Raw genomic sequence first — 25272 nt, forward strand, 5'->3', positions numbered from 1 at the left:
CAAGTATGTGTTATTTTGAGAGAGCTTATTCATACACAAGATGTCCATCAAAGGGAACTTTCCTTCAAAATATTAAAATGCCAATAAGGATAACATTCAGTGCAAAAACAAAACAACCAAAAAACAAACAAAAATTCACTCTGGTTTCTAGGCAAGAGAACACGGAAAGGTGATCGTTCTGTTTTTAACTTTTGCCTGCCTGTCCCAAACTGGTGACTGATTCCAAGAATTCAGCAATGAGACTGTAGGTGCCAACCATGCAGCGATGATCAGATTTCTATACTCTTCTTTAAGCACCATGTTCTCAAAGGCAATATCCATATTATCCTATGTGATAATAAACATTACAAACAGTTTTTTTAGGAAGGTGGGAAAAAATCAATAGGGAACTGGTCATTCAGCTAAGAGCCTGTCTGCCTTACAGCCATGCTATGCTGGGGTATGTATGTGTGTGGGTCACTTTCATCCTTATAAGTCTTTCAGTCAATTGCATAATGCTTTTCCAGATAAGAGAGGTAGTACAGAAATAACTAGAGAAGCCTTCTAAACTAATATTTCATGTCTAATACAAAAGTCATTCTGCTGTTTGTGAAACTAGTTGGATTTCAATCTAGGCATGAAAAAGGAACAATTCAGATACAAATTTTTGACATTTTTTATCGTGCAAGACAGTACTTTACAACAGAGGGAAACACACATGATGGACATTCTCATCAATTCTCATCAGTGATTAAGGTTAACAGAATAATAGCTCTGCCTTCCTGTTTTATTATTTTGATCTTCAGGAGCCAGTGGAAAAGCCCTCCAGTTGTAAACCTTAGAGAACTCCATTGCTATTATCTTACAAGTTAAGGGAGTAACAACAGTGACACAGGACTCTCTCTTACTAAGTAATTTTTGCTAAAGAAAAAGCTCAGTGTAGTAAACCAATTCATTTCCCCTCCACCTGCTAATTTTCCCTTCTCATGTGTAACTGCCATTTTGCAAAAGAGCAGTTCGTCTCAAAGCCCAATCCTAGGCATATTTACTTGGGAAAATAAGTCCCATCAGGTTCCTGCTCCCCAAAACACAGACTGATAGAAAGTTCTCAGCTGAGGCCCTGTTCTCCATACAACATGCATACCAAAGAGGATTATGTGGAGGATGGATGGGTTTATTGCAGTTTTTGTACATTTTGAGAGCCCTGGGTCGGGGCTATCTGCAGATGTCCTTGGTCTTTTGGTTAGGTTTTGCCAGCAGTATGCTCTTGCAGCATGGAGGTGATTGCTCTACAGTCCGTTACCTCCTCAGGCAAATAGCCCTCTGTATCCCGAAGAGTAGGGTCAGCTCCAGACTTCAGCAACAGTTCCACAATGTCCAAAAATTCACAAGTAGAGGCTAGGGGAAAAAGGACAGAGTCAACACAGCTTACCCTCCATTAGCTTATATAGCAAATACAGACTGATGTACTGCAGAAGCAAGTGGTTTGAAACCCAAACAGAGCAAGGCTGCTAGGCCAGCAGAGGGAAATTCTGCTCTAGAGTAATATTCCCACATTCTATCAACATGGTAAGAACTGTTTCAATTTCTTGCAATATGTAAGTTTTGACAGCATTTAGCAAGGACTGATTACTTAGGTCTGGATTTAGTGTTAGGAAGGAGAAGGGTGAACAAGCCTGACTCCTAAACAAGAGGAAAGAGGGGTCTGTCCTGGAGAATAGGGAGATTTGTACTTACCATGAATCTCCCTTCTCAGTGGTCTCCATGGTCGGGTTAGTCCTCCTTTTGGGTAGCTCTTCCCTCTCAGGATAGGCAGACCAGGAGAAACAAAGTTCCTGAGGGGGAGGGGCTGCCTGGACTTTCCCAAGCTGTCTAAGCTTGAAGACCTTTCCCCACTCTGATATCCAGGAGATGCGAACGTCCAGATGATGGGTGGAAGAACGCCAATCCTGGCTCTGGATGCATTGATTGACGTGGTCTCATGGCTCTGGTCACCCCGGGTGTGGAAGGCAGTGTGCGCAGAGGGATCTGATCCTGCCCTGGCTTTGACTATAGCCTCATCCCAGGCTATTCCACCCTGGTATAAAGGCTTTCTCTCTCTCACTCTGTCACGCCCCCCTTTAGTAGGACTTCTCTGTCTTTCCTTCTTCTTTTTTTTTTTTTTGCTTCAGCTGTGGCAGGTGGACTAATCTGAACATGGAGACCACTGGGAAGGGGGATTCACAGTAAGTACAAATCTCCCCATTCTCCAGTGGGATCTCAATGTTTGGGTTAGTCCTCCTTTTGAGATGTGCCCAAGCCGTGCTCCTCAAGGGTGGGAGCTGCCGGAAGTGTGTGTAATGACACTCTGGAGAACGTGCCTGGTGAAGCCTGCGTCTCCTGAGGCGAAGGTGTCTAATGAACGTGTTGAGCATGCTCCAAGTGGCCGCCCTCCAGTGATGGGTGAGCCCTGAAGGGTGCTACCTGGAGAGAGTGCGCCATAATGCCCTTGGGTGGCTCCTTACCAAAAACCTTAAGCCCTCGGCTATGACCTCCCTCACCCATCTTGAAATGGAGGAAGGTGACACCTTCCTACCCTTGTCACTGGGCCTGTAGGCCACAAACAAGGCCTCCGTCTTGCAGAAGCTGGTGGTTCTGGAGAGACAGAAGCTAACCGCTCTGCAGACGTCTAAAGTGTGCCAATCCCTCTCCTTGGGATAGAATGGATTGGGACAGAAGGTGGGCAAAATCACTTCCTGAGAATGGTGAAATAGGGAATTCACCTTGGGAAGGAAGGTGGGGTTGGTGCGCAGGACTATCCTGTCCTCCTGGAGCAGACAAAGATCCTTGGCAATGGAGAAGGCTGCCATCTCCAAGACCCTTCTGGTAGAGGTGATTCCCACCAGAAAGGCTATCTTGTGAGACAGGAGTTTGAGAGAACAGGTAGCCACAGGTTCAAAGGGGGGCCTGGTGAGGGCCTGTAAAACCAGAGTCAGGTCCCATGTGGGAACTCTGGGAACAGGAGGGGGATTAACTAGGTTTACCCCTCTGAGGAATTTACACACGTGGGGGTGCGAGGACAGGGCTCTACCTTTGGGGAAACCCAGGGTAGAGGATATGGTGGAGACCTGGCGTTTGAGGGTGGCCGTGCTAAGGCCCTTGTCAAGGCCTGCCTGAAGGAAGTTCAGGAGGTCCTGGACCCTAATCCGTTCTGGGTCAATGTGCTGGGAATGGCACCACTCTGCCAAGGCCCTCCAGGTTCCACTACAGACCCTGTTGGTAGATCTCCTCCTGTCAGACAACAGGGTAGAGAGAACGGAATGGGAGTATCTTAGTTTATCTTAGTAGTATCTAGTATCTTCCACTCAACCTCCAGGCAGCAAGGTGAAGCATCGCTACCTGAGGGTACAGGATTGAGCCCTGAGATAACAGGTCCGGTCAAAGGGGGAGATGAGAGGGAGGAGTCACTGACAGTTCCCTCAGCTTTGTGTACTATGGCCAGCGAGGCCAGTCTGGTGCTATGCGGAGGACTTTGGCCTGTTCTAGCCTTACTTTGTTCAGGACACTCAGAATGAGCTTCAAAGGAGGAAACGTGTACAGCACACCTCTGAGCCACTGGCGGTGCAGGGTGTCGTTCCCCTCCGTGCCCGGACATTGTCCCCTGGATAGGAACCTCGGGAGTTGGTGATTGAGGTCGCTGGCAAACAGATTCATGGTCAGAGGGCCGAATCTGTTGTTGATCCAAGCAAAAACATGTGGATGCAAGCACCACTTCGACTGGTTAAGCTCCTGCCGGCTCAGCCAGTCTTCTACAGTGTTGTCCATTCCGGCTATGTGCTCCGCTCTGATAGAGGTGAGGTTCTAGTCTGTCCACAGGAGCAACTTGCGGGCTTCCTTCTGCCGAGAGGATGACGGAGTGCCCCCTTGCCGGTGGCTAGCCCTGGTGGTTATGTTGTCTGTGTATACCGGGAAGTCCCTGGCCCTGAAGTGGGTGCGTAAATGCCTGAAGTGCCAGGAAAACTATCCTCAGCTCCAACAGGTTGATGGGCTCCCTTGCTTCACACAGTGACCAGCAGCCCTGGGTCACCACCCCCTCAGTGTGAACCCCCCATCCCTGCAGATTCGCGTCCGTGAAGAGGGCAATCCTGTGGTGTATCTGGATAGGAGAGCCCTGCTCCAGTCTGTGAGGACGCGTCCACCAGCAGAGGTCGGGGATCGTGATAGGGTCCAGTCTGACACGCTTGCTCCTGTGTCTGATGATGAAGTCCTGGTAAGGGATGAGCAGATGTTGTAGGGGGTGTGCCCTGGCCTTGGCCCAAGGAAAGATGTCCTGGCATGAGAAGGCACATGAGAACCAGCACATCTGGTCTGGGTGCCTGAAGGACTGTGTTGAGGAGGGACCTCGTCTTTTCCCGCTGCTCCTAGGAGTGGAACACCTTGAACTGGGTGGAGTTGATGACCATGCCCAGATGTTCTATTGTCTGGGTCGGCATGAGGTGATTCTTTTCCAGGTCCACAATGAAACTGTGGTGATGCAGGCGGGTGTAGGTGCTGCCCTGCTAGCTGTGAGGATGATGCTCTCACAAGCATGTCATCGAGATACGGGAAGGTGGCAACGCCCCTTGTGCGCAGGTGCACGATGAGAACGGTGAGGATCTTGGTGAACACTCTCGGGGCCAAGGAGTGGCTGAAAGGAAGAGAACGGTACTGATGGTGCTGGTTCTGGTAGCAGAACCTGAGGAAGCACCAGTGTGCGGGAAGAATTGGTATGTGAAGATAAGCCTCCTGGAGATCCAGTGAGGTCATATAGTCGTGCCTCCTAATTGATAGGAGGATGGAGCGTAGGGTCTCCATTTTGGACTTCTGGTGGTTCATCCATTGATTGAGCTACTTGAGGTCCAGTATGGGCCGGATGCCGCCGGACCTCTTGGGGACCGTGAAGAGATGTGAGTATACCCCACAACACTGCTGATTCTCCAGTACTGGTCTGATGGCTCTGATCCTTGTGAGGTGTTGAATGGCCTCAAGGATTTTGGCGTGTTTCAGAGGGCACTTGGGTCTGGGCACCCACAGAAACTGGTCTCTGGGAATGGTGCGGAGTTTCAGAGAGTATCCCTGATGGATGGTGTCCAGGACCCATCTGTCGGTGGTCACCTTGTCCCATCTGTTGGCGAAGAGTTGAAGTCTGCCTCCTATGCGCAGGAATGAGATTGCTGGGTGTCATTGGGACTTGTGACCCTCATTGTTGAACCGCTGGGGCTGCTGGGTGCAGGGCTTGAAGACTGGCCTTTGTGGCTGCCAGACAGTCCTCTGACCTCTCAAAGTGCTTGTGGGAGCCAAGGAAGTGGAAGTGGGCTGTCTTGGTAGACGAAAGGGCTGCTGCTGAGGCCTCTGCGCAGGTCTGGGAGCCCTGTCCTGGGTGGGTAGTACCTTCTTCTTGCCCCTGGACTCTACCAGGAGCAGGTCCACGGGGTCCCCGAAGAGCTTCCCTCCCTGGAAAGGGAGACTGGTGACTCAGGACTGCAATGATGCATCCATGTCCCAGTTGCGTAGCCAGGTATTATTGTAGCCTTGTAGCGACCTTGTCGCCTTGTAGCAACCACAGCTGCCATGGCTCTGACGGAGAACTGGATGGCGTCTGCTCTGGCGTCAGCCACGAAGGCAGTGGCTGAGGCCATCTTTCTTATGTCTGTGCATGCCCTTGAAGGAAACAGGTAGCTCTCGGAGAACTGCTGCAGCCAGAGAACCAGGGCTCTTGCACAGAGGGACGAGGCCACTGAAGCGTGCAGGGCACTTGCCAAAACCTCAAAGCCTCTCTTAGTTGCCAGCTCGACCTTCTTGTCCGTGGGGGGGAGACCATCACTGTCAGCAGGGAGGACGTAGGGGGCCCTCAGCAATGCCACTGGAGTATCAACCAATGGGGACTTGAGGCAGCTCATGACTTCCAGAGGAAGACTGTAAAACCTCGTGGAAGGTCTGCTGGAATCCTGGCTCTTAGCTGGGTTAGCCAACTCCTTGTCAATCAGCTGTTGGAAGGAGGGGGGCATGGGGAATCACTGAGGAGTCTCCTGCTGGTTAGGGGAGACTGCCGGGAACCCCCACTTTGGCTTGGGTCTTGATGTCTCGACTGGAGCCTGCTTTGCCTGTAGGTCCAGCACCTGCATTACCCTGGAAATAAGCCTGGGGAACTGCTCTGCATAGAAAAGGTACAAACCCTGGAGCTCCTGTTCTTCTGCTCTCCCCCCTCTGCTACGGATGATGTGTGGGACTCCACCTCCTCTGGGTCCTGATCCTGTGGACTGATGGCACACTCTGAGCTGGAGCTATGGGCGGTGGATCCCCGCTGCCTTTTGGGGGGGGGAATCAGATCTGGCTCCTCCTCTGGGGGTTCCTGATGGGGACTGAGAGGAGGCATGGAACCCCCCGCAGACCGCTGGTAAGATTCCATGGCAGCAGATACGCTAGCTTGGACCATCTCATGGATGGAGTTTGAAAGTTTCCCCCAGTCCAAGGCGCTGAGGCCTGCGTGGGGGGGGAGTCCCAGGAGTCTCGCTGGGGTTCACCATGGAGGAGGGGGGCCTGTCTGCAAGGGTTGAGGTGGAGGGGGGCACTCACCAATGTGGAGGCCTGGCAGCGGTGCGGTACCTGCCTGAATGCTGGCGCCTGTGTGCATCCCAAAGATGGCGCCGGCCACTTAGAGGACTGGCAGCTGAAAGTGGGGCCAAGCATCCTGGTCCTTGACCTCTTGCCCCCTCTGGAGCTATGAGAGGTGGCTCCAGAGGTACTGCAGTGTCTGCCATGGCTGCGAGCCTGACTCCGGGAGCCTTTGTCACTGCAGAGGGAGGCCCGTTGCGTGCCAATCCAAGATGGCGGCCGTGACACCTGGAGAGGCTGGAAGGACTGGGCTGGTTCTGGGGGATGGCTCGGCGCCTCTGCCTGGGAGGGAAAGCAGCTCTTGAAGGTTTGAAGTGTCCGGAGTGCTCACAGGCCTGTCTGCAATGCCCCAGCCATGAGGGGGGTGAGCGGCTGCAGTCGCACTTGGTGCGCTGTTGGAAGGGGCCCCCTCCCTGCTGCTGAGGCAGCTCTGAGGAGGCTTACCTGACTAAGGCGCTCATGGGCCCACCTGCAACATCCCAGCTGCGGGGGGGGGGGGGGGGAGCGAGCAGCTTAAAGCGCCAGGCACGAGTTTCAAAAGGCACCGTCCCAGCTGCAGAGGCAGCTCCAAGGGTGCTTGCCAAAGGAGCGTTGCAAGCGCTGCAAGCCCCTGGAAAACAGGAGGGGATGCCTTCCTTGCCTGCAAGAGCAGGCAGCTCCAAGGAAAAAGGAGGGAAAACCTGGGATCCGGGTCCCTTCTAGGTTCTCCAGTGCTCACTGGCGGACCTAGGGCAGGGCAAACGGGGCAAATGCCTCAGCCTCACCCCCTCCTTTTCTTAAAGGAGAAGAGGCACTCATTATCTCTGCTGGAAAAGCAGCAAAATGCTCGCAGTAAGTCCCGTTGGTGTTCAATGGGTCTTACTCCCAGGTAACTACATAGAGCTGATGTATTCAATCTGTGGAGGTGTGACTAGCCTCCAGGGGCCTTGTGAGGCATCTGGGGGAGTGAGGTTGCCATAGCTGCTCTGCTGCACATGCTGCCTTGCTGCTTTTCTGCAGCTGTGAATGAGGTGGGGAGAGGGAGTGAAACATGGTGGGGGGAGGTGGGAGAGAAGGCCAGCTGGGCAGCAGCATCTCATCAGCATGGGGCACGCTCCTGGCAGGCTTCAAACTGGGAGGGAAGAGTAAGTACAGGCAGCGCAGCGCTTTCCTCCGCTTGGGAAGAAGGGAGCCCAGCCTGCTCTTGGGGGGGTATGTCCAAATGCCCAGCCTGCATCCCTCCGTCTTGCCTGGGGGGAACAGGGGTGGCAGCTGCATGTCGGGGTTTATGTGTGTGAGCAGCCCCCATCTACTTTGGGGTTGAGTTGTAATCTTGCTCTGTGTGGCTGCAATCCTTTCCACACTTTCCTGAGAGTAAGCCCCATTGACTCAAATGGGGTAGACCTACATAGGTGTAGGCATATGAGTAGGCATAGGCATATGTATAGACCTACATAGGCGTGGGGTCTGTGTCAGCTTAACCAGGATCTTCACCTTTCACTTTTTCCTTCCCCTTCAAAAAAGAAAAAAAATCACTTTTGATGGCTTTGTCTCCAAATATTGATTAAAAAATAAAAATACTCATTCCTTTTCAGCCATCCCCCTTTTTCCTCCTGCCTCCTGGGGGGGGGGAGGGTGTACTTCCCATGTTGGCTGCTATTGTAAGACAAAAGGCACAATCCTAGCTAGGTCTACTCAGAAGTAAGTCCTATTGTGTTCAATAGGACTTACTCCCAGGAACGTGAGGTTAGGATTGCAGCCAAACAGCCTCTGGGTCTCAGTTTGCAATTAGCAGATACACACAAAACAAAGTCTTCCCCTCCCCCAGCAAATTAATCATTTCCCCCCTCCCTTTCCAAAACCCTCCAGGTGTGCTGCTAACAAACTCAGGGCATAATCCTAACCAGGTCTACTCAGAAGTAAATCCTATTGTGTTCAATGGAGCTTACTCTCAGGTAAGTGTGGTTAGGATTGCAGCCTCAGAGTGCTGGCAGCTGCTGTTTGTTTCTAGTGTATAATTATAACACCTTCATTCCCATTTTGGGGGTAACTGAGGTGAGGTAATGGGGAGCCGTGGCCAATGGCCACAAGGATCAGGGGAGCCTCGGGCCAGAAAAGATCGAGGACCACTGACCTAGAGGATTGCAGCCTGAAAGTCAGCTCCTTCCATTAAGAACTTTTTCTTCCCACTAGAAGTGTGCATCCTCTGGAAGGAGGGGCTTGGGGGCTGTCTGGAAAGGAACCCACCCCAGGCAAAGCCTGGGTGACGAGGGGTGGGTAGTCTGGGGTGACTTTTGAGAAATCCCTGGCACAGTAGAAAGCTGTTAGGTACCCTCCCTCAACACACACACATACACAACTGATACACATTAGAACCAAAGCGTGAACAAACATTCCTTTTCAGTTCCTTATCACGTTTAATGTTAAGCACCCAAAAAAGGGGTGGTGGGTGGGGAAAATTAAAGGATGCTTCATGGCAAAACTGCTGGGGGGAGGAGAGAACAGAGGCAGCTCTTCAACTTCTCTTCTGTTGCTTTTGACTTGAGAGAATCCCAGTCTCTCCAACCTTGAACTTAATTAGATTCCCAGAGCTTCTCCCTGGTGCAAAAAGAACAACTGAATTCTTGCCTGTCGTAGAATGTCACTGCTAAAGGCATAGGAGACATGTGGGGATGGGACCCAAAGCAGGCTCCCACAGTAAGTGTGGTATGGCCTTGCTGGAGAAGCAGAAATCTGGCTAAATGATCCTGTTTGGGCACAGTCCTAACCAGGTCTACTCAAAAGTAAGTCCTATTTTGTTCAATGGGGCTTACTCTCAGGAAAGTGTGGTTAGGATTGCAGCCTTTGCCTCCTAGCCTGGGCTAGCCCTGGAGTTTCCTGCCAATTTCATGAGTGCTGTGTACCTTTTAGGAAACATGGCCACTGCCAATCAAAGCTGTTTGAGTGTGTTTGTAACTGATTAGCTGCACCTTTGTTTTGTGTCTGATTTAAATATCATATGAGGGCACAGTCATTTTCTGGGCATATTTGCTTAGGAGAGATCTGTGTTTATGTCAAATGCAAAACTAGAAACATAGGGAACTTCATTGGCATCCTTCAGTCCCAGAAGACTATGGTATTATGCTCTGAAAAGTGGTTCTGGAACATAGGGAACTATGCCCCAGAAAAGATGGTTGTGTTTTATGAAAGGCTTGCAGGATTAAATGCACTGATTTTAGTCCCTGAAAAATGTCCTGTGCAAATGCACCATTCTGAGCATTACGGATTTCATATTATAATGATAACAAATGGTATACCCAACTCTATGGACCCAAACACCTTTACCTTGTAAGTAAATTTAATTTATTTCAGTGTGGTTTCCAAATAAATGTGCTCAGGATTATGATTTATGGGGAACTTCTTACATTGCATTTTAAAGAGACAGAACACTTTAGGATGCAGTTGTCTCTGAGAGAATGCTTTTGATCAGATATTTTCAGAGTTCATAATGCTACTTAAGACAGAACTGTATGTGTGGGAGATGTGTCAAGATTGTAAAATATTCACGACCCTGTGACAACTTAGGGCCCAATCCTATCCAATTTTCCAGTGCCAGTGCAGCTACGCCAGTGGGGCATGTACTTCATCCTGTGGTGGGGAGGCAGACATAGAGGCCTCCTCAAGGTATGGGAACATTTGTTCCCTTACTTTGGGACTGCACTGCAGCTGTACTGGTGCTGGAAAGTTGGATAGGATTTGGCCCTAAGGCTAGAATCCTAACCTCACTTTCCTGGGAGTAGGACCAATTGAACACAATAGAACTTACTTCTGAGTAGACTTGCTTAGGATTCTGGCCTAACAAAGTGATGTGGCACAAGTTTTTGTAAGCTAGAGTCATTTCATCTACCATTTTTATATTGCTATCTTCTATAATACAGTAGTAATAATAAATTTAATTAATTAATTAAATCATGGGGGGGCGCCAAAATGTTAGTTTGCCCCAGGTGACAGATGGGCTAGGTACGCCACTGGGGCAGTGGGATCTGACCCACTCTGGTCCTGCTGGGCTGAAAGGCGAGGCCAGACTGGGGAAGTCCAGGCAGCCCCTCCTCCTCAGGAACTTTGATTCTACTGGCCTGCCTATCCTGAGAGGGAGGAGCTACCCAAAAGGAGGACTAACCCGAACATGCAGATCCCACTAGAGAACATGGCAACAGCTTTGATCTTAACTACATATACTGAAGCAGAGTTATTTCAGAGGTAGCCCAGAAAGCACAGTCTGCTGAAATGGAAGATGGAAGAGGTGCAGGATATTAAATTTAAATCATAACCTTTTGTGGGGGGAAAAAACCATGAAAACCTGTAACCTTGACTTTGGCATTTCCTGACTTTAGAGCAATATTAAAAATGGAATTATTTTACCAGGCCATTAAGACGATTTCCTTAGGTCCAACCTCATAAGAAGACAAATCGTGGGGAAGGCATTTCAGAAAGTGGAAATATTTCCAGGCAGAAGAAGAACGCACAATCCTTTCCCAGATGCCATCCCCCTTCAACTAAAGGCCTTTGGCGGAGTGGTTAATTCAGCATCAGGAGAACTGTTTATCTGTTTTTAGAGTGCTGCTTTTATATACCGATTTTAAGTATGTCAGTGTTTACTTTGTTTTTATTGCTATGTTTATTATTGTAAGCCACCTTGTGCCTGTTATAACAGGGAAAGGCAGGGGGAAAATTATTTTAATGAAGATATTTTTTGCAGATACAACTTATGTTGCAGTGTACAATGTCATGTGACCTCTTAAGAGTGTTCAAGGTGCCTGCAAATATGCAAATCATCATCAGCAAAAGCCAGAACTTCTAGTTTTTGGGGATGATCCACTCATGAAACCAAATGGCTTCCAGGGCTTCAGGTACCATCTGATACCATGACATCTGCCACAACTATCACTGGGCTTGGTTGGCCTGTGGAACGATCAACATGGCTGAGCCCATGTTGAGTTTGCTGGCTCAAGTGCCCCTGACTTATGGGGGGCAGAGCATAAGGTGAATGGAGACTTGTGCCAAAGTTTACCAATTGCAGCACAGAATTTTTAAGCACATCTGGTACAACAGGGTTGTTGTTAAGATTTCCATTTTATCAGCTGAGAACATGCCTGCAAAGTGTCTTTCAGTAGCCAGTGGTAAAAAGTCTCATCAGTCTAAATGTTGCTGGGACAACACTGTATAGGGGCAGATCAGCACCATCACTGATGACACTTAAACTCACTTTCTCTCATATATTAATCCACAGATAGTTTTTGCAATCTCATTATTTAGCACCTTCCTTTGGCAGCAGAATGGATGCAGGTGAGCAAGACTGAATCTGAATCCAAAGAACTAACAAACCAACTGATAACTGACACACTAACATGGGAAGTAGCTACACTTCTACTCTCCACATGATCCCCTGCAGCTGAGCATTACTGAATGAAGCTTCAGAGTAGCAGAAATCGAACTATGGCGCTGTAATGCAAGAACTGACTCTGATTATCTTGTAAGGGAATTCAAGCACTAGGTGAGTGGATTTCTTTGCAAAGAAGTTTAATTCAGACTGTACTATGATTAACAGGATTCTAATCCTTTTGTGCTGAAAATAGCAACATAGTAAGTACATTGTCAAAGGAAGACTGTTAAAAAGCATCCATTTGCCAGAGAGATGAGATGCAAAAATATTAGAGATCAGAATTTGTATACTATTCCTTTCTCAATGGTTTACCTACAAAGGAAGGACTGATTCAGAATTCACATGCAAATACCAAATATACTTAGGCTGCAATCCTAACCACACTTTCCTGAGAATAAGCCCCATTGAACAAAATAGGACTTACTTCTGAGTAGACATGGTTAGGACTGTGCCCTTAGACTAATTCAGAGTTTCATTGGAGTATCATAAGAAGACTTAATAAGGCCTACCCTCACAAATATCACACTATTCACCTACTTTTTTATACAATGGAAAGAGAACTAATGCAGTTTGAATACATAATATCTTTGCTGGCATCCACGTGCTTTGCTGTAGCATAGATGCACAAGATCTGTCCAGAAGATTTACCCTAAAGCAACTTTAAAACAAATTTCCAGTGGGATCTGATCCTTAAAAAGCCTCCCTGCTGAACACCAATTATGATTTTTAATTATATTTCAGATTAACACATTAGCAGTGTACTCCTTTTGCAATTAGGTGTGGTAATTAGAAAGTATTTTGGATGTTTTGTTGCCTTCTTCAGCTGATGCAAGGGGGGAGAGGAAGCAAAAATTAAATTAAATAGAACAGCAGTGCAGTTTGAGTTTTTTTAACAAGAAAAAAATTTAGTATTTTCCAAAAAAATGCAAGGAATAAGACCAATTGTCTGTCTAGTTGGCCCTGGTAACCATCAATAGATGTCCCACAAAGCTCTCTAGAGTTTTGCAATCCCAGGGTTACCATAAATGAAAAAGTTTTTAGACATGCACAGTTCAAAAGCAGGAGTCCAATAGTTCAGGGACTAAGAGCCAAATTCTATTCTTTCCCTGGTGCAGCCATGCCAAAAAGGAGGATGTTGTACCAGTGGCGGTGAGGGGGACTAGGAAGCTTCGGAGGGAAAAGGAGATTTAAATTCCCTTAGAGTGGGGAGACTGCTGGTGGAGGGGGTAGGATCTGGCATGTGCCATTACCGCTGGATCCACCCTTCCCACAACCTCCCTGCCCCATTCCTCTCCCTTCCTCTCCCCAATGGCAAAGGATTGGGCTGTAATACTGTACTCCCTGCAGAGGTAATTCTGCTGTAATTCTGTATTGAAAGTGACTGATTTAGTCACACCTAGTGCAGAGACATGGCAGAGTTAAGCTTCCTCAGAAGAGACTGACTGGAAGGATGGTAAACCAGAACAGGGCAGGATATCACACAGCTTCCTCTGTGGGCAGATACTGTGGAATTCAAGACAGCTTTAATTATATTGTTCGTTTCTTGTGGCATACTGTGCCCAAGTTTAGGAATTCATACTATACATATGACAAGATTATGCAAAATCAATATGGAAACTCATTTATAAGAGGCATTTCCAGAGAACTAAAAAAATCAAAACACCCCAGTCATATTCAATAGCCTGGCAGTGAAGCCTCAAGTAATCAAGACAGTTTGCCCACCTCCCTCTTTGCTGGGCAAGATAGAAGCCCTGTCACAGTCACTGATGGAGTTCCGGAAGGCTGTGGATCACACCTGTCCAGGGAGAGGACACTGGTTCTCTCTCTTTCCATCTTTGAGTAAATGGTAAAACCCTTTTTGTTCTGGATAACTTTTAATCCTGCTGTGCAATGACTCTAACTTCTGCTTTCTTCCAACTACTCAATTTTATCATTGTTGTTTCATTATTATTCTTTGTTTTATGTTTATATAGAAACATATATGTATATATGTATATATTGTTTTCTATTATATTTATATACAGCATATTATTATGATATTAATAGTTTTTGTCAGCCACTTTGCTATTTTAAATTAAAAGAAGATATTAATTTTGAATTAACTGGAGAAGTTGCTCCAGAGAAAACAATTGCCTGAAAAAGCCAAGGAAGGGCCCTGAACAAGGATCTAATGGTCCCAGCTTCCCAGAAGGGAAATCGGTGTATATGGCAAGTAATCCATACCACTGTGATTAACATCCTACATGCAGTATAATGTTGTCTCGTTTAGTAATGTTGAGTGATCCGGGAAGAGAAGAGATCTGGGGCAATTTCATGAAAGCACCATGGAACTGCTCTGCAGCAGTATGGAAAGGTTCTCCACCTTGCAAAATTAATTGGTCATCATTTCAAAACAGTTTCAAATACTTCACCTACGCTCAGCCTGATCCTCTGCTTGTTTACTACAAAGTAAACAATTGTGTTCATCCAGCCTTACTTCCAAGCACGCATGCTGATGATCACAGCCTCAGTTGATTAATGAGCAAGGCCAAATTTCAAATCAGGAGGCCTGTAAGTTAATGGCACATGCTTGATTTCTGAAGCTGTTTTAATTCCAGAGTTATACAGAAGCAATAATCGAAAAAGAAAAGAATCTATTAAAAATTGTTTCTTTTTAACAATGAATGTTAGCTTTAATAAACAAAAGAGTAAGTAACCGTAAGCTTCTTTCAATGGTTTAAAAAGTATCACTGAGATTTTTTCAAGTGCCACTTTGTTTAAATATACTAACTAAAATTAAAACAGTGTTAACCAGTTGACATCCTTAAAATTAGTAAACACCAAGCAATATGGAGGCAATCTGATTGGAGGGAGCTGAATCAGAATTCAAACAATTGAATTGGAAACAAACCACGATAAAAGGGCAGGAATGAATCCAATCCCTGGCCATCTTCCCATAGGAACCTCCACAATCAGCTGAGAGGAGGTAGATGCTGCAGTACTTGATATTAGTCTGATTACACTTACACTAATGATCCTAAAGGTCCTTTACAAATGGAGGGCCAGGCACTAAGGATGTGGACAGATATTTGGCACTGCTGACAAGTAAGCCCTAATGAGACCATGCGCTGCCACTGCTTTGGGAACCCCAAAAGGACATCAGTCCACCTCTAAAGAGTGCAAAATTGTCCCTGGAGATTAGAACAGCTGTTGAATTTACAGCACACCCTGGGAACCTCTATTTGTCAAGCACCAGTAAGACAGTCCTGACATGGGCACAGGTGAAGATGCATTTTCATTCAGCACCGTTTGTCTTCCAAGTCTATTAATCCTTAGGGCTTTCAAGATGGATTTCTCTTTTTTATTATTTATTTTCACTCCAGCATCCCCTCCCACTGCCTTGCCAGAGTACAGAAAGAGCAGAGCAGAGCAGATGGCGCTTCGTCAAGGAAGAAAGAGCCCAGGAGGATAGAGAGAGCCAGCCCATTCTACATCACGTGCTTTCAAGTACAAGGAGAAACCTTGATTTCCTCTGGGAGGCACAGAGGCAATCATCTGAGCATTCCCTGTGGGGAAGGGGGGGTGGCAGAGAAGGAGGAGGATCTTAGGGAGGGAATACAAGACTATCAGGCCATTCACAAGGCAGACCACACACGCATTCTGATCTTTTCAAAGACACAGTGCTAGCGCTGACCACACAATGACAGGGGCACCAATAACCAGGAGATATTGGACAGAAGGGGGTGGGGTGTTTTTCACAGACCATTTGAGGGGAACATGTTCAGGAGCTGTCCTTCACTTAACCTCTGAATGGCTCTGACCTATGTTTAATCAGAATGAACCAGGATTTATCACCCATCTAAGGATGCAGTTTGACACTTTCTGTAATCACGAGAGCTGCTGAGGCAAGGACAGCTGTCAGGCCAAACGCCCCCATAAAAAGAAAGATAAACTTAGCTCTTACTTCACCAACCTTGCCCACAAGGGTTTGGTTAACTCCTCAGTTTGTTGCACAAAGAGGAAAAATGCCCATGGAGATGCCTTCAGTCAAGTCTGTGCTACAATTAATGGCTTTATTATGCAGTCCATGCAATAAATACTTAAGGATTTTCAGGAGAATGCAAGTCTGGGCAAGTCACATTGATTAATTGAACTAACAAGATATTGTCAGGCTTCATGTAGTGTTTGATTGGTGCTATTGCAGTTGGTTGCAGTCAGGCCAATACAATAACAAAGACAACATGATGCAGAGACACAAGCAAGAAACTGAAATGATAGGATTCTAAGTTATCATCTGCCAATATTCAAACAAGAGGCATTCCCATGCGTGTATTATCCGTAACGAAACATATTACAATGTAAAGTGGGCGAGAAAAAAAATGGAAGCAGTTTGTCTCAAAACAGAAGGCTCCCACAAATTCTTGAAACAGTTTTTCCTGTTAAAATGTTTCTTAACAGCCAATTGCTTATAAAGCTATTAATCCAAAAGAAATGGTCAGTCTAACCAATTGTCTGAAAATCCACTCCCCCCCGATTATTATTGTAGTGAGGAGGGAGAATATATAGAATGGTTTCTTTCCCTACAACATCATTTTGTACATTTTTGCATATCTCACAATTTTTCATTAGTGTGGATCTATTAAAAATTTAAAGAAAACTAGTAAGCAACCTTAAGTGAATATTCAAGTCAAAAGAAAGGGATCTGTCCTCAAAATATCTTATTTGAGAACAAGTTAAGATGCACTACTGATTAAACTGCAGAAAGATCCACCCGTGTCTGTGTTTTGTACAGTGTGTATACAGATACAGCAGGAGGAGGATTAAAGGCCTGGGTATAAGGGGCAGATTCTTCACATGGAAAACAAAATTTTGCTAGTTTGAATAACTTACTGCCAGTTCCTAAGCAGGCTTTTGTTTCCGCTGCATCTGTATCACTTTAAATATTGTTCATTCAATCTGCACCATGAGGCAGGTTAAGAGGCACATGTGCTCATGCACAACTTACCATAATGCAAGGCTGTTTGGCCTTCATCATCCTGGAAAGAAAAGACAACCAGATTTAGCTGGATACACAGAGTTTAAAAAGTGCACATTAAGAGCCATCTGAAGTAAATCCCTAATCAGAATCATAACACAACATTAAATGGGATACAAACAGAAACTAGAGATTTCTACTGAATTTCAAATGTCTTTTTTCCCCTGGCCCAGAGAATACGCCTCAATTAAAAGCTAAAGACAACACAGGTTGTAGCACAATTTTTGTTTTCTGCAGTTATCAGCACTGCATGGCTAGTTCCAGATCCCAAACCGTAAGTCCATGTCGCATCCAGCAATACAGGCCCAGCCTTGATATACACAAATTTTTTATACATGGATTTGACTCAACACTAATGGCCCCTGCAAATGAGAAGGAATGTGCTGATCCCCAGAGAAGAGGAAAAATGCATCCCTTTAAAATCAGTTTGGAAAACTGAACAGTCCTTTAACAATAGCCTTGTAAATGAGAGAGAGGGCAGCTGGCTGACAATCCATCAATCCCTCTCTCTCCAGTGGATTCCTCCCTTCCCCCTGAAAGAAAGGTGATCACTTTGTATTGGTGAAGGGAGGGACTGAGTGAAGTGCCTTTGTAAGCCTTGGAGGACAACCAATTGATGGATTCTTAATGACTCTTATCTTACATCACAAAGGTCAGCAAGGCTGTTTTTAAATCACCTGAGCAAAGAAACTTTGTTTTTTAAATTGATTTGCTATAGTGCGCTTTTTGCCATCCAAATGAGTGCTTGGAATGAAACCCACGCAAATAATGAGGCTCAACCTTTACTACCTAGTGCACTGTTGCAGTAAGGGTCCCCATCTTTTTTCCAGGTCATGCTAGTGCAATGCATTTGCAGGAAGCATACAGCAGGGTTATTATAAAAGCTACTCACAGCAGATAAAAAGAAAATAGCTATTTGCCATGGCAGGACATAACCCTGCTGAGGTTATGGTGGCATAAGCAGTATAGTGCTCTGTTTCAACTGTAGTCCTTTTCTTGTCAAGAGAAACTCCTCAGTCTGTATTTTACAGTTGCACCAGCCTCTGCAACTATTACGAGGTTAACATTTTTTTAAGAAGGTCTTATCTCTTTAAAATTTAGTATATATTATATAAATAAATGGATAAACTAATAAGAGGCAGAAGTAGATGAGTAGCAGATTAGAAGATATAGTATGATTAATGAATAACGGTATATGGTATTTAGCACCCCTAAATGTATGTTATATGTTTGTATGTTTGTGTATGTGAATTAAAAATACCAATAAAAAAAAAAAAGGAAACCACAAGAAGTATCATATCTGCATTTACTTGTTGAATAGATGACTGTGCCTCAATACACATTGAAGAACAGGCCAACAGGAATACAACGTCACCAGAATGATCCTGTTCCAATAAACGCAGACCCCAATAAACTCAAGAAGGAAGTCTCTCAGTGAACAAGGAAAATATATTGAGCCCTATGGAAAGCAAAACTGAGCAACATGTGCACATTTACTTGTGAGTAGGTCTACGAGCCTCAGCTCTTATCAAAATTCAGGTGGAGGGAAACAGAAAGCCACCAGAATGGTCCTGATTTGACAAATGCAAAGCTTAACAAATGCTCCAGAAGGTGCCCCCCCCATAGTGAAAAGGATAAAAACAGAGGCTTGAGCATCTGGTAAGGTTTTGTTTAGTCTTGTAGAGCTAGGTGGGTCCTGACATGGCATCATTTTTAGGAGTTGGTCCCGATGCTAAAGAGTTTGGGAATCACTGCACTGCGTTGTTTGAGACAAAGCTACAAATCTGCATTGTATAGCAAGAAATAACAGGGCTTATGGCCCAATCCTATCCAATTTTCTGGTGCTGGTGCAACCATGCCAATGAGGCATGTGCTGCATCCTGTGGTGGTGAGGCACTCACAGAGGGCTCCTTAAGGTGAGGGAACATTTGTTCCCTTATCTTGGGGCTGCATTCCTGCGGCACCGCTGCTGGAAAGTTGGATAGGATTGGGGCCTTAGACATTTTGCTTACACCTCTCATTATTACAGGATGAGGTGTGCACCGAAAAGTGCCTACTGGAAGTTGACAGCTTGCTTCCACCCCAGTTTTTGAATATGTTTTCAGTTTGGAGGTAATAGTGTTGTTCTCACTTTATCAAGTTGTGCAAGAAAAACAGCCTTAAAATTTGCAGAGGCCTTAACATCTGAAAAGTGCTCACCATGTTCAGTTCAGGTCTTCCTCCCAGCCTAACATAGTCTCAAGGGCAGTATGTGGATGATAGGCAAGACAGAAGGTTTCTATCCAGGATTGGAACCCAGGGCTACCTGAGACCATTCAATAGGAGGAAACGTTTGGAATTTTCAGGATTTGGTCATCTGAAATTTTCCAGCGTATTGAAATTTACAAAGGCACTTCAAAACACACAAATTCAAAAGGAAAGGCAACCTGGGATGACTGTTTCATCTCAAAAATGGTCGTATAAATAGGTGCTGAGGAAGAGTATAAGATGGCTCACAGGACTGTGCCACATCTTCATACAAGTACTCAGGTATCACAATGGACACTTAACAGAAGGGACATATATAAACACAATGTTTATTGGAAATTATCCCTCATGCTGTATAGAACATATATATTTCTTTAAAAGATTTCTACCCCGCCTTTCCTTTGCCAGAGCAGATGCCCAACATACAATTTATAGCTACAATATACAAACACAGTAAGTAAAATCACAAAAAATAAATAAAACCATTCAGAGGAGGGCAAACTATTTACAACCAACATACTGCTACAGAGGCACAGGGGGCAGACAACCCATCACACAAATGCCAGATGAAACAAAAATGTTTTGAGCTCTCGCTGAAACCCCATGATGTAGGAAGCAGATCTTAATTCCCCTGGCAGAGAGTTCCATAATTGTGGCACCACTACCAAGAAGGTTTGCCCCCTGTCTGCCACCCCCCTAATCTGGAGAAAGGCGACACTTGCAGGAAAGCTCCCACAGATGACCTAAGAGGGTGGGCCGGAATACATGGGAGAAGGTAGTCCCTCAGATAACCTGACCCTGAACCATGAAGGGCTTTAAAGGTCAATACCAGCACCTTGAATTGGGCCTGGAAACCAATGGGGAGCCAGTGCAGTCACCGAAGTAGCAGTCCAACAGAATCAAACTGCCTAGCTCCAGTAACCACCCTAGCCACTGCATTCTGCACTAGTTGCAGCTTCTGGACCATCTTCAAAGGTAGTCTCACCTAGAGCGTGTTACTGAGCATGGACCACCATGGTTAGGTCCAACTCAAGTACGGCCGCTGTTGGTGCATCAGCTAGAGCTCGGCAAATGCACCCTTGGCCATCACTGCCACCTGCCTCTCCAGGGAAAGCTGTGAGTCCAAGAGCACTCCCAAATTGCACACCTGCTCCTGCAGGAGGAGTGCAACCTCATTCAGAGGAGGCTGATGACTCAGTACATGCACCAAGGATTTCCTGACCAGAAGGACCTCTGTCTTTTCTCAATTTAATCTCAACTTATTGGCCCTCATCCAGACCCCAACCACCTCCAGACATTGCTCCAGGACTTCCACAGCCTCCCTGGAATGAGATGGTAAGGAAAGATAGAGCTGGGTGTCATCAGCATATTGGTGACACCCCACTTCAAATCCCCAGATGATTTCCCCCAGTGTTTCATGTAGATGTTAAAAAGCAAGAGGGACAGAATAGAACTCTGTGGCACACCACACTGTTTGCCAGGGTGCCGAACAGGAGTCCCCTAGTATCACCATCTGGACTTGTCAGCCAAGAAGGATTTGAACCACTGCAAAGCAGTGCTCCAAATCCCCAGCTCAGCCAGCCAGTCCAGAAGGATACCATGGTCTTATGAAGGTGATTCTATAAGGTTAGAGAAATACTTATTATTTGCATTGTCAAAATATTGAGGAGAGTCTCCATTTAGTGATATGCAAGACTGGCATGATGTGATCAGTGTGATCCACATGATGAATAGTTTTTAAATACTCTGATCCTTATATGAGGCCCACTATTATGCAGAAGAGTTCCAAGCAGTTTATACTGTAGTATTTGATCATCCCTTACTATTCTCACACTAGACACTTGACAATATCAAATTGTTTGAAATCAGTTTCAGATACACTTTCCCTTAACTGCAGCACCATTTTGCAAGAACATTTAATCTGGAACAATAGCAAAGATTACACTTCAGAGTTCTCAAGAAGCCGAGCTGTAATCAAAACACGTGTGTCATGTTTGTGATTTTTAGGTGTATGATTTTTATTTTCCACATGACAAAATTCTAATCCAGTAAATTGCACCCTTACAGATATGCAGGTGCCTGCATGAACCTGTGTTCTTTGGTTTTAGTGTCTGAAGTGCCATATCTAATGAGATATGTAGGTTTCCGGTTACTATGCTGGACAGAGGCTGTGCTTGACTCAAGAAGAAGAAAATCTAATTCTTCATCTGGAGAAATTTCAGCATGAAAACTCATTAGCAGGGGGTCCTAAGAAAGTGCTACCGATCTAGTTGAAAGATTTAACACAATTGTCACCCAATTCTACTGGCTTTTATGAAAATCGCATTGCTTCACAATGAAGCGAGACACCAGAGCCCTTTAAATTCATACATAGCAGTATTTTAATCAGAAAATGGATGGTTTTCAAAAGTTGCCCTAAACTTGTTTTGATTATATCTCTTTCATATTAAAATGAACATAGCAACATAGCTTTCCATGTGTAAACCTGATAAATGATCTCTGGGCAAGTACTAGGAGAGATTTCCAGCCTTACTTAAATGCAACTATAAATAAGCAAATGGAACTGAGTGACAACAGCTGATCTTTCTTTCTTGAAAATTGAGCAGGATAATTAAGTTTCATTTTGAGTTACTAAGCAAGAAGAAGGAATATTTGCCCTAGTTATTTATACTTTTCTGTTCAAGGATGAATTATTGCCTAAATGTAGCTCATTTGAAGCTGTACCTATCAACATGAACTAAGGACTACTGAAATATGGGGAAAATGGTTAATTGATCACGATTTTATATTTCACATTTCTTTAGGCTAGGAGTCATTATGTCCATACTGAGGCTGAGTTCTTGCATTGCACAGACCCTGGAAGCTCATCCAAGACATTGTTCACATCAGCTTTCAAGCAGTTATTCATTTTAAAGACGGCTGGCAATATTATGCTTCTTTGCCTTTATTGCCCTACATCATATTACACTAAAGACATTATTAAAAAAATTCTTGCCTATTAATTACCATGTAAGCAACTGCTGTCCAGGGGTATGAATATAAACATAACTAAAAGGCAAGGGTCTCACTAACTACAAGTGGGAAGAAATTATGTAGGCTCATAGATGAGATCTGATGACCCATGCTTACACATCACCACATACACAGAAATTCAGAACTTCTGTTAGGCCAGCCAGATGCTCTCAAGAGGCCAACAAATGGAACTTTGAGACCACAGTGCCTCTGCAGTCCTTTCCCCCCAAGACCTGGCACTCAATCACTTTACTGCCTCTGGAACTGGTGGTTCCATTTAGCCATCATGGACAACATCCATGGACAGACTTATCCTCCAAAAATTTTCCAAGCACAATTAAAAGCTGCCTAAGATAGCGGCCATCAGCACATCATGGTGCAGTGAATTCTATAAATCAGCGGTTCTCAAACTGTAGGTCCAGACCCAATTTTGGGTAGTTCAAGAAACTGACAGAGCAGATTAGGCTATGTGCATAAAGGGTTAAACAAGCTGCTACTGTGGGAAGCACTGCTGCCCAAACACCAAACACCCCCTTGGCATTTATAAATTGTCTCCAACATTTCCACTGACTCCAATGCTTCCACTCCATTGTTAATTGTTTGCTCTGTTTCCCTGCCATTAGATGTTCAAATGTGAGGTAGAGTTGAGTATCATCAACACACTGGTTAACAACTTGGATGAAGGAATGGATAACATTGAGAAATAGAAGATTACTGGAATTAGAAGGACATGGTTTGAGGTTTGGCTGGCATGGGTATATATGGTATGACAAAGTTAAGATTAATGCAGAGTTTAATAACCACTCTGTTAGGCGTGCCATTTTGAGAATTTGGAATAAATACAAAGTTAGATTTTGCCCAAAAACTCCATTGTGGTTATCACCACAAGAAGCTTTGCATAGAAAAGAAATGATAACTACACATAATTGGCAGCTTCCTCTTGAGGAAGCCTACACCATGGCTGCCTCATGAGGAAGTTGCTTGAACCATTCACTAATGAGGCTATGCCATGTCTCCAAAACTAGACGTGATAGGGTAAAACGGATGCCATTTTTGGAATCGGCACCCCAAATTCATATCAAACCACCATAACGTTTAGGAAAAACTTTTCTGACCCTCAATTTTGTAGGCCTGTGTTATCACTAAAACTTATAAACCCTTATTAAAACTTGAAATGGAAGAACAAGTAAAAGACTGCATGTTAAAACGGGCTCAAAATTTTGGTCATAATATTTCTATAGAACAATGGATGGGATTGTGGACAAGAGGTTTGAGTTTACTTTAAATATTAATGTTAAAGAAAATTTTTATGATGTATGTATTTTCATTTGTATTGTATTTGTATTTTCATTTCATAAGTATTATGATGTATGTATTTTCATTTGTCTCCCATGAAATTGGCTAAAATTTATAATACAACAGGATGTTGTTGGAAATGTGAATACCAGGAGGGATCATTTTTTCATATATGGTGGTCCTGCAAATTTGCAAAAAAAATTTGGATACAAATTCATTCGCAGATTCAGAAAATTTAAAAAATTAATATACAGTGGAAGCCAGAGTTTTTCATGTTGGGTTTGATGGACAAACAATTGGAAAGAGAACATGGTGTATTATTGCTGTACATGATAATGGCAGCAAGGTTACTCTATGCACAGAAGTGGAAGTGCTCCAGTATACCAACAACAGAAGATTGGCTGGCGAAGATGCTGGAGCTTGCAGAGATGGCAAAGTTGACATCTTTAATTAGAGGAAAGAAAATGGATTCATTTTTGACTGAGTGGAAGCCATTTATGATTTTCCTGCAGAGCTTGAATTGTAATGAATTATATACCAGTGGGTTTGGAGACTGAATAGAAGAGATAGATATAAAAGAGATCTAATATTAAGTTTAATCTTTATTGTATCAAATATTATAAAGACATATATTATTATGTATGTTTGTAGAGATAAGTGGAAGTCTTTTAAAATTTTGTGTTAGTTCAACATTGTAATGAAAATAATAAATAAGTTCTTAACAAAAAAAACATACTGGTTAACAACTCGGCTCAAACTGATGATTTGAATATTTGGGAACCTCTGGTCTCTGCATAAAACATTACACACACACACACACACATACACACACACACACACACAGTTTGCATAAAGGGGAGCTTTCAAGCATGCAGTCCTCCACATGCTGTCCAAAATGGCACATCACATTTGAAAAAGTTTGAAAACCACTGCTGTAAATTATATGTTGTGTGAAGAAATAGTTTCATTGGCAGTAACTTCAAGATAAACAAATCAATATCTATCGGGGCAGCTGAAATCTGCCCAGAGCAGCTGGGGAAGTGGGAAGGCAAAGACTGGAAACACCTCTTGTGTTATTCCCACACCTCTTAAAAGGTGATCCACTCTTTGTTTTAAAAAAAGTTCTCATTGGATTCCAGTGTCTGCTTTGCCATTTTTTAGAGCTTCTGGATGAAACTGGGTAGACAGATTCTTTCCAGGCAGGCTTTTGACCTGAGTTTGGGACTGAAATTGCCTTGTAATGAATGTTCTATGCTAGAGTATAGACAGGAAAAGCATTACCTTCTCAATTCTTCTGGACCTCTCAGTGATCTTAAATACTATCAGCCATTTATAGCTGTGGGGTGTTTGGAGGGTGTGGGATCAGGAGAGGGAATGCTGCCCTTAGCCACTGGTTTGTGAGGTACTGCAGGGTTCCATATTGCCCCGTATTTTCTAACATTTACATGAAACTCCTGGGGAAGATTATATTATGGTCTCTTTATTATTCTGGTCTCTGACCAGCATGTGCCATTTTGGACAGCAGGTGGAGGACTGCATGCTTGAATGTTCCCCTTCATGCAAACTCTGTATATATATACATACAAGATAAACATTTCATGCAGAGGCCAGAGGTTCCCAAACATTCAGAGCATCAAATTTGAGCTGAGTTATTAACGAGTATGTTGATGGTACTCAACTCTACTTCACA

At 44.7% G+C, this 25272-nt stretch overlaps 1 protein-coding gene across 2 annotated transcripts in view; it reads right to left on the bottom strand.

Annotated features, from left to right (window-relative positions):
- Positions 1-639: 639 nt before the first annotated feature.
- The window catches only part of ACBD6 (acyl-CoA binding domain containing 6), a 168604-nt gene continuing 143971 nt past the window's right edge, over positions 640-25272 (bottom strand). The window contains exons 7-9 of one of the 2 annotated variants that reach the window (XM_066624958.1): positions 16998-17028; positions 8046-8104; positions 1293-1377 (exon numbers count right to left, since the gene is read on the bottom strand). In XM_066624958.1, the coding sequence (XP_066481055.1) occupies positions 8082-8104; positions 16998-17028 (54 nt within the window). In that variant the 3' untranslated portion in view covers positions 1293-1377; positions 8046-8081. Of the gene's footprint in view, positions 1378-8045; positions 8105-16997; positions 17029-25272 lie in introns of both variants that reach the window. The other variant, XM_066624957.1, reaches the window with a different exon arrangement.

This window comes from Tiliqua scincoides, chromosome 4 (genome assembly GCF_035046505.1).
Source record: "Tiliqua scincoides isolate rTilSci1 chromosome 4, rTilSci1.hap2, whole genome shotgun sequence".
Classification (NCBI taxonomy): Eukaryota; Metazoa; Chordata; class Lepidosauria; order Squamata; family Scincidae; genus Tiliqua; species Tiliqua scincoides.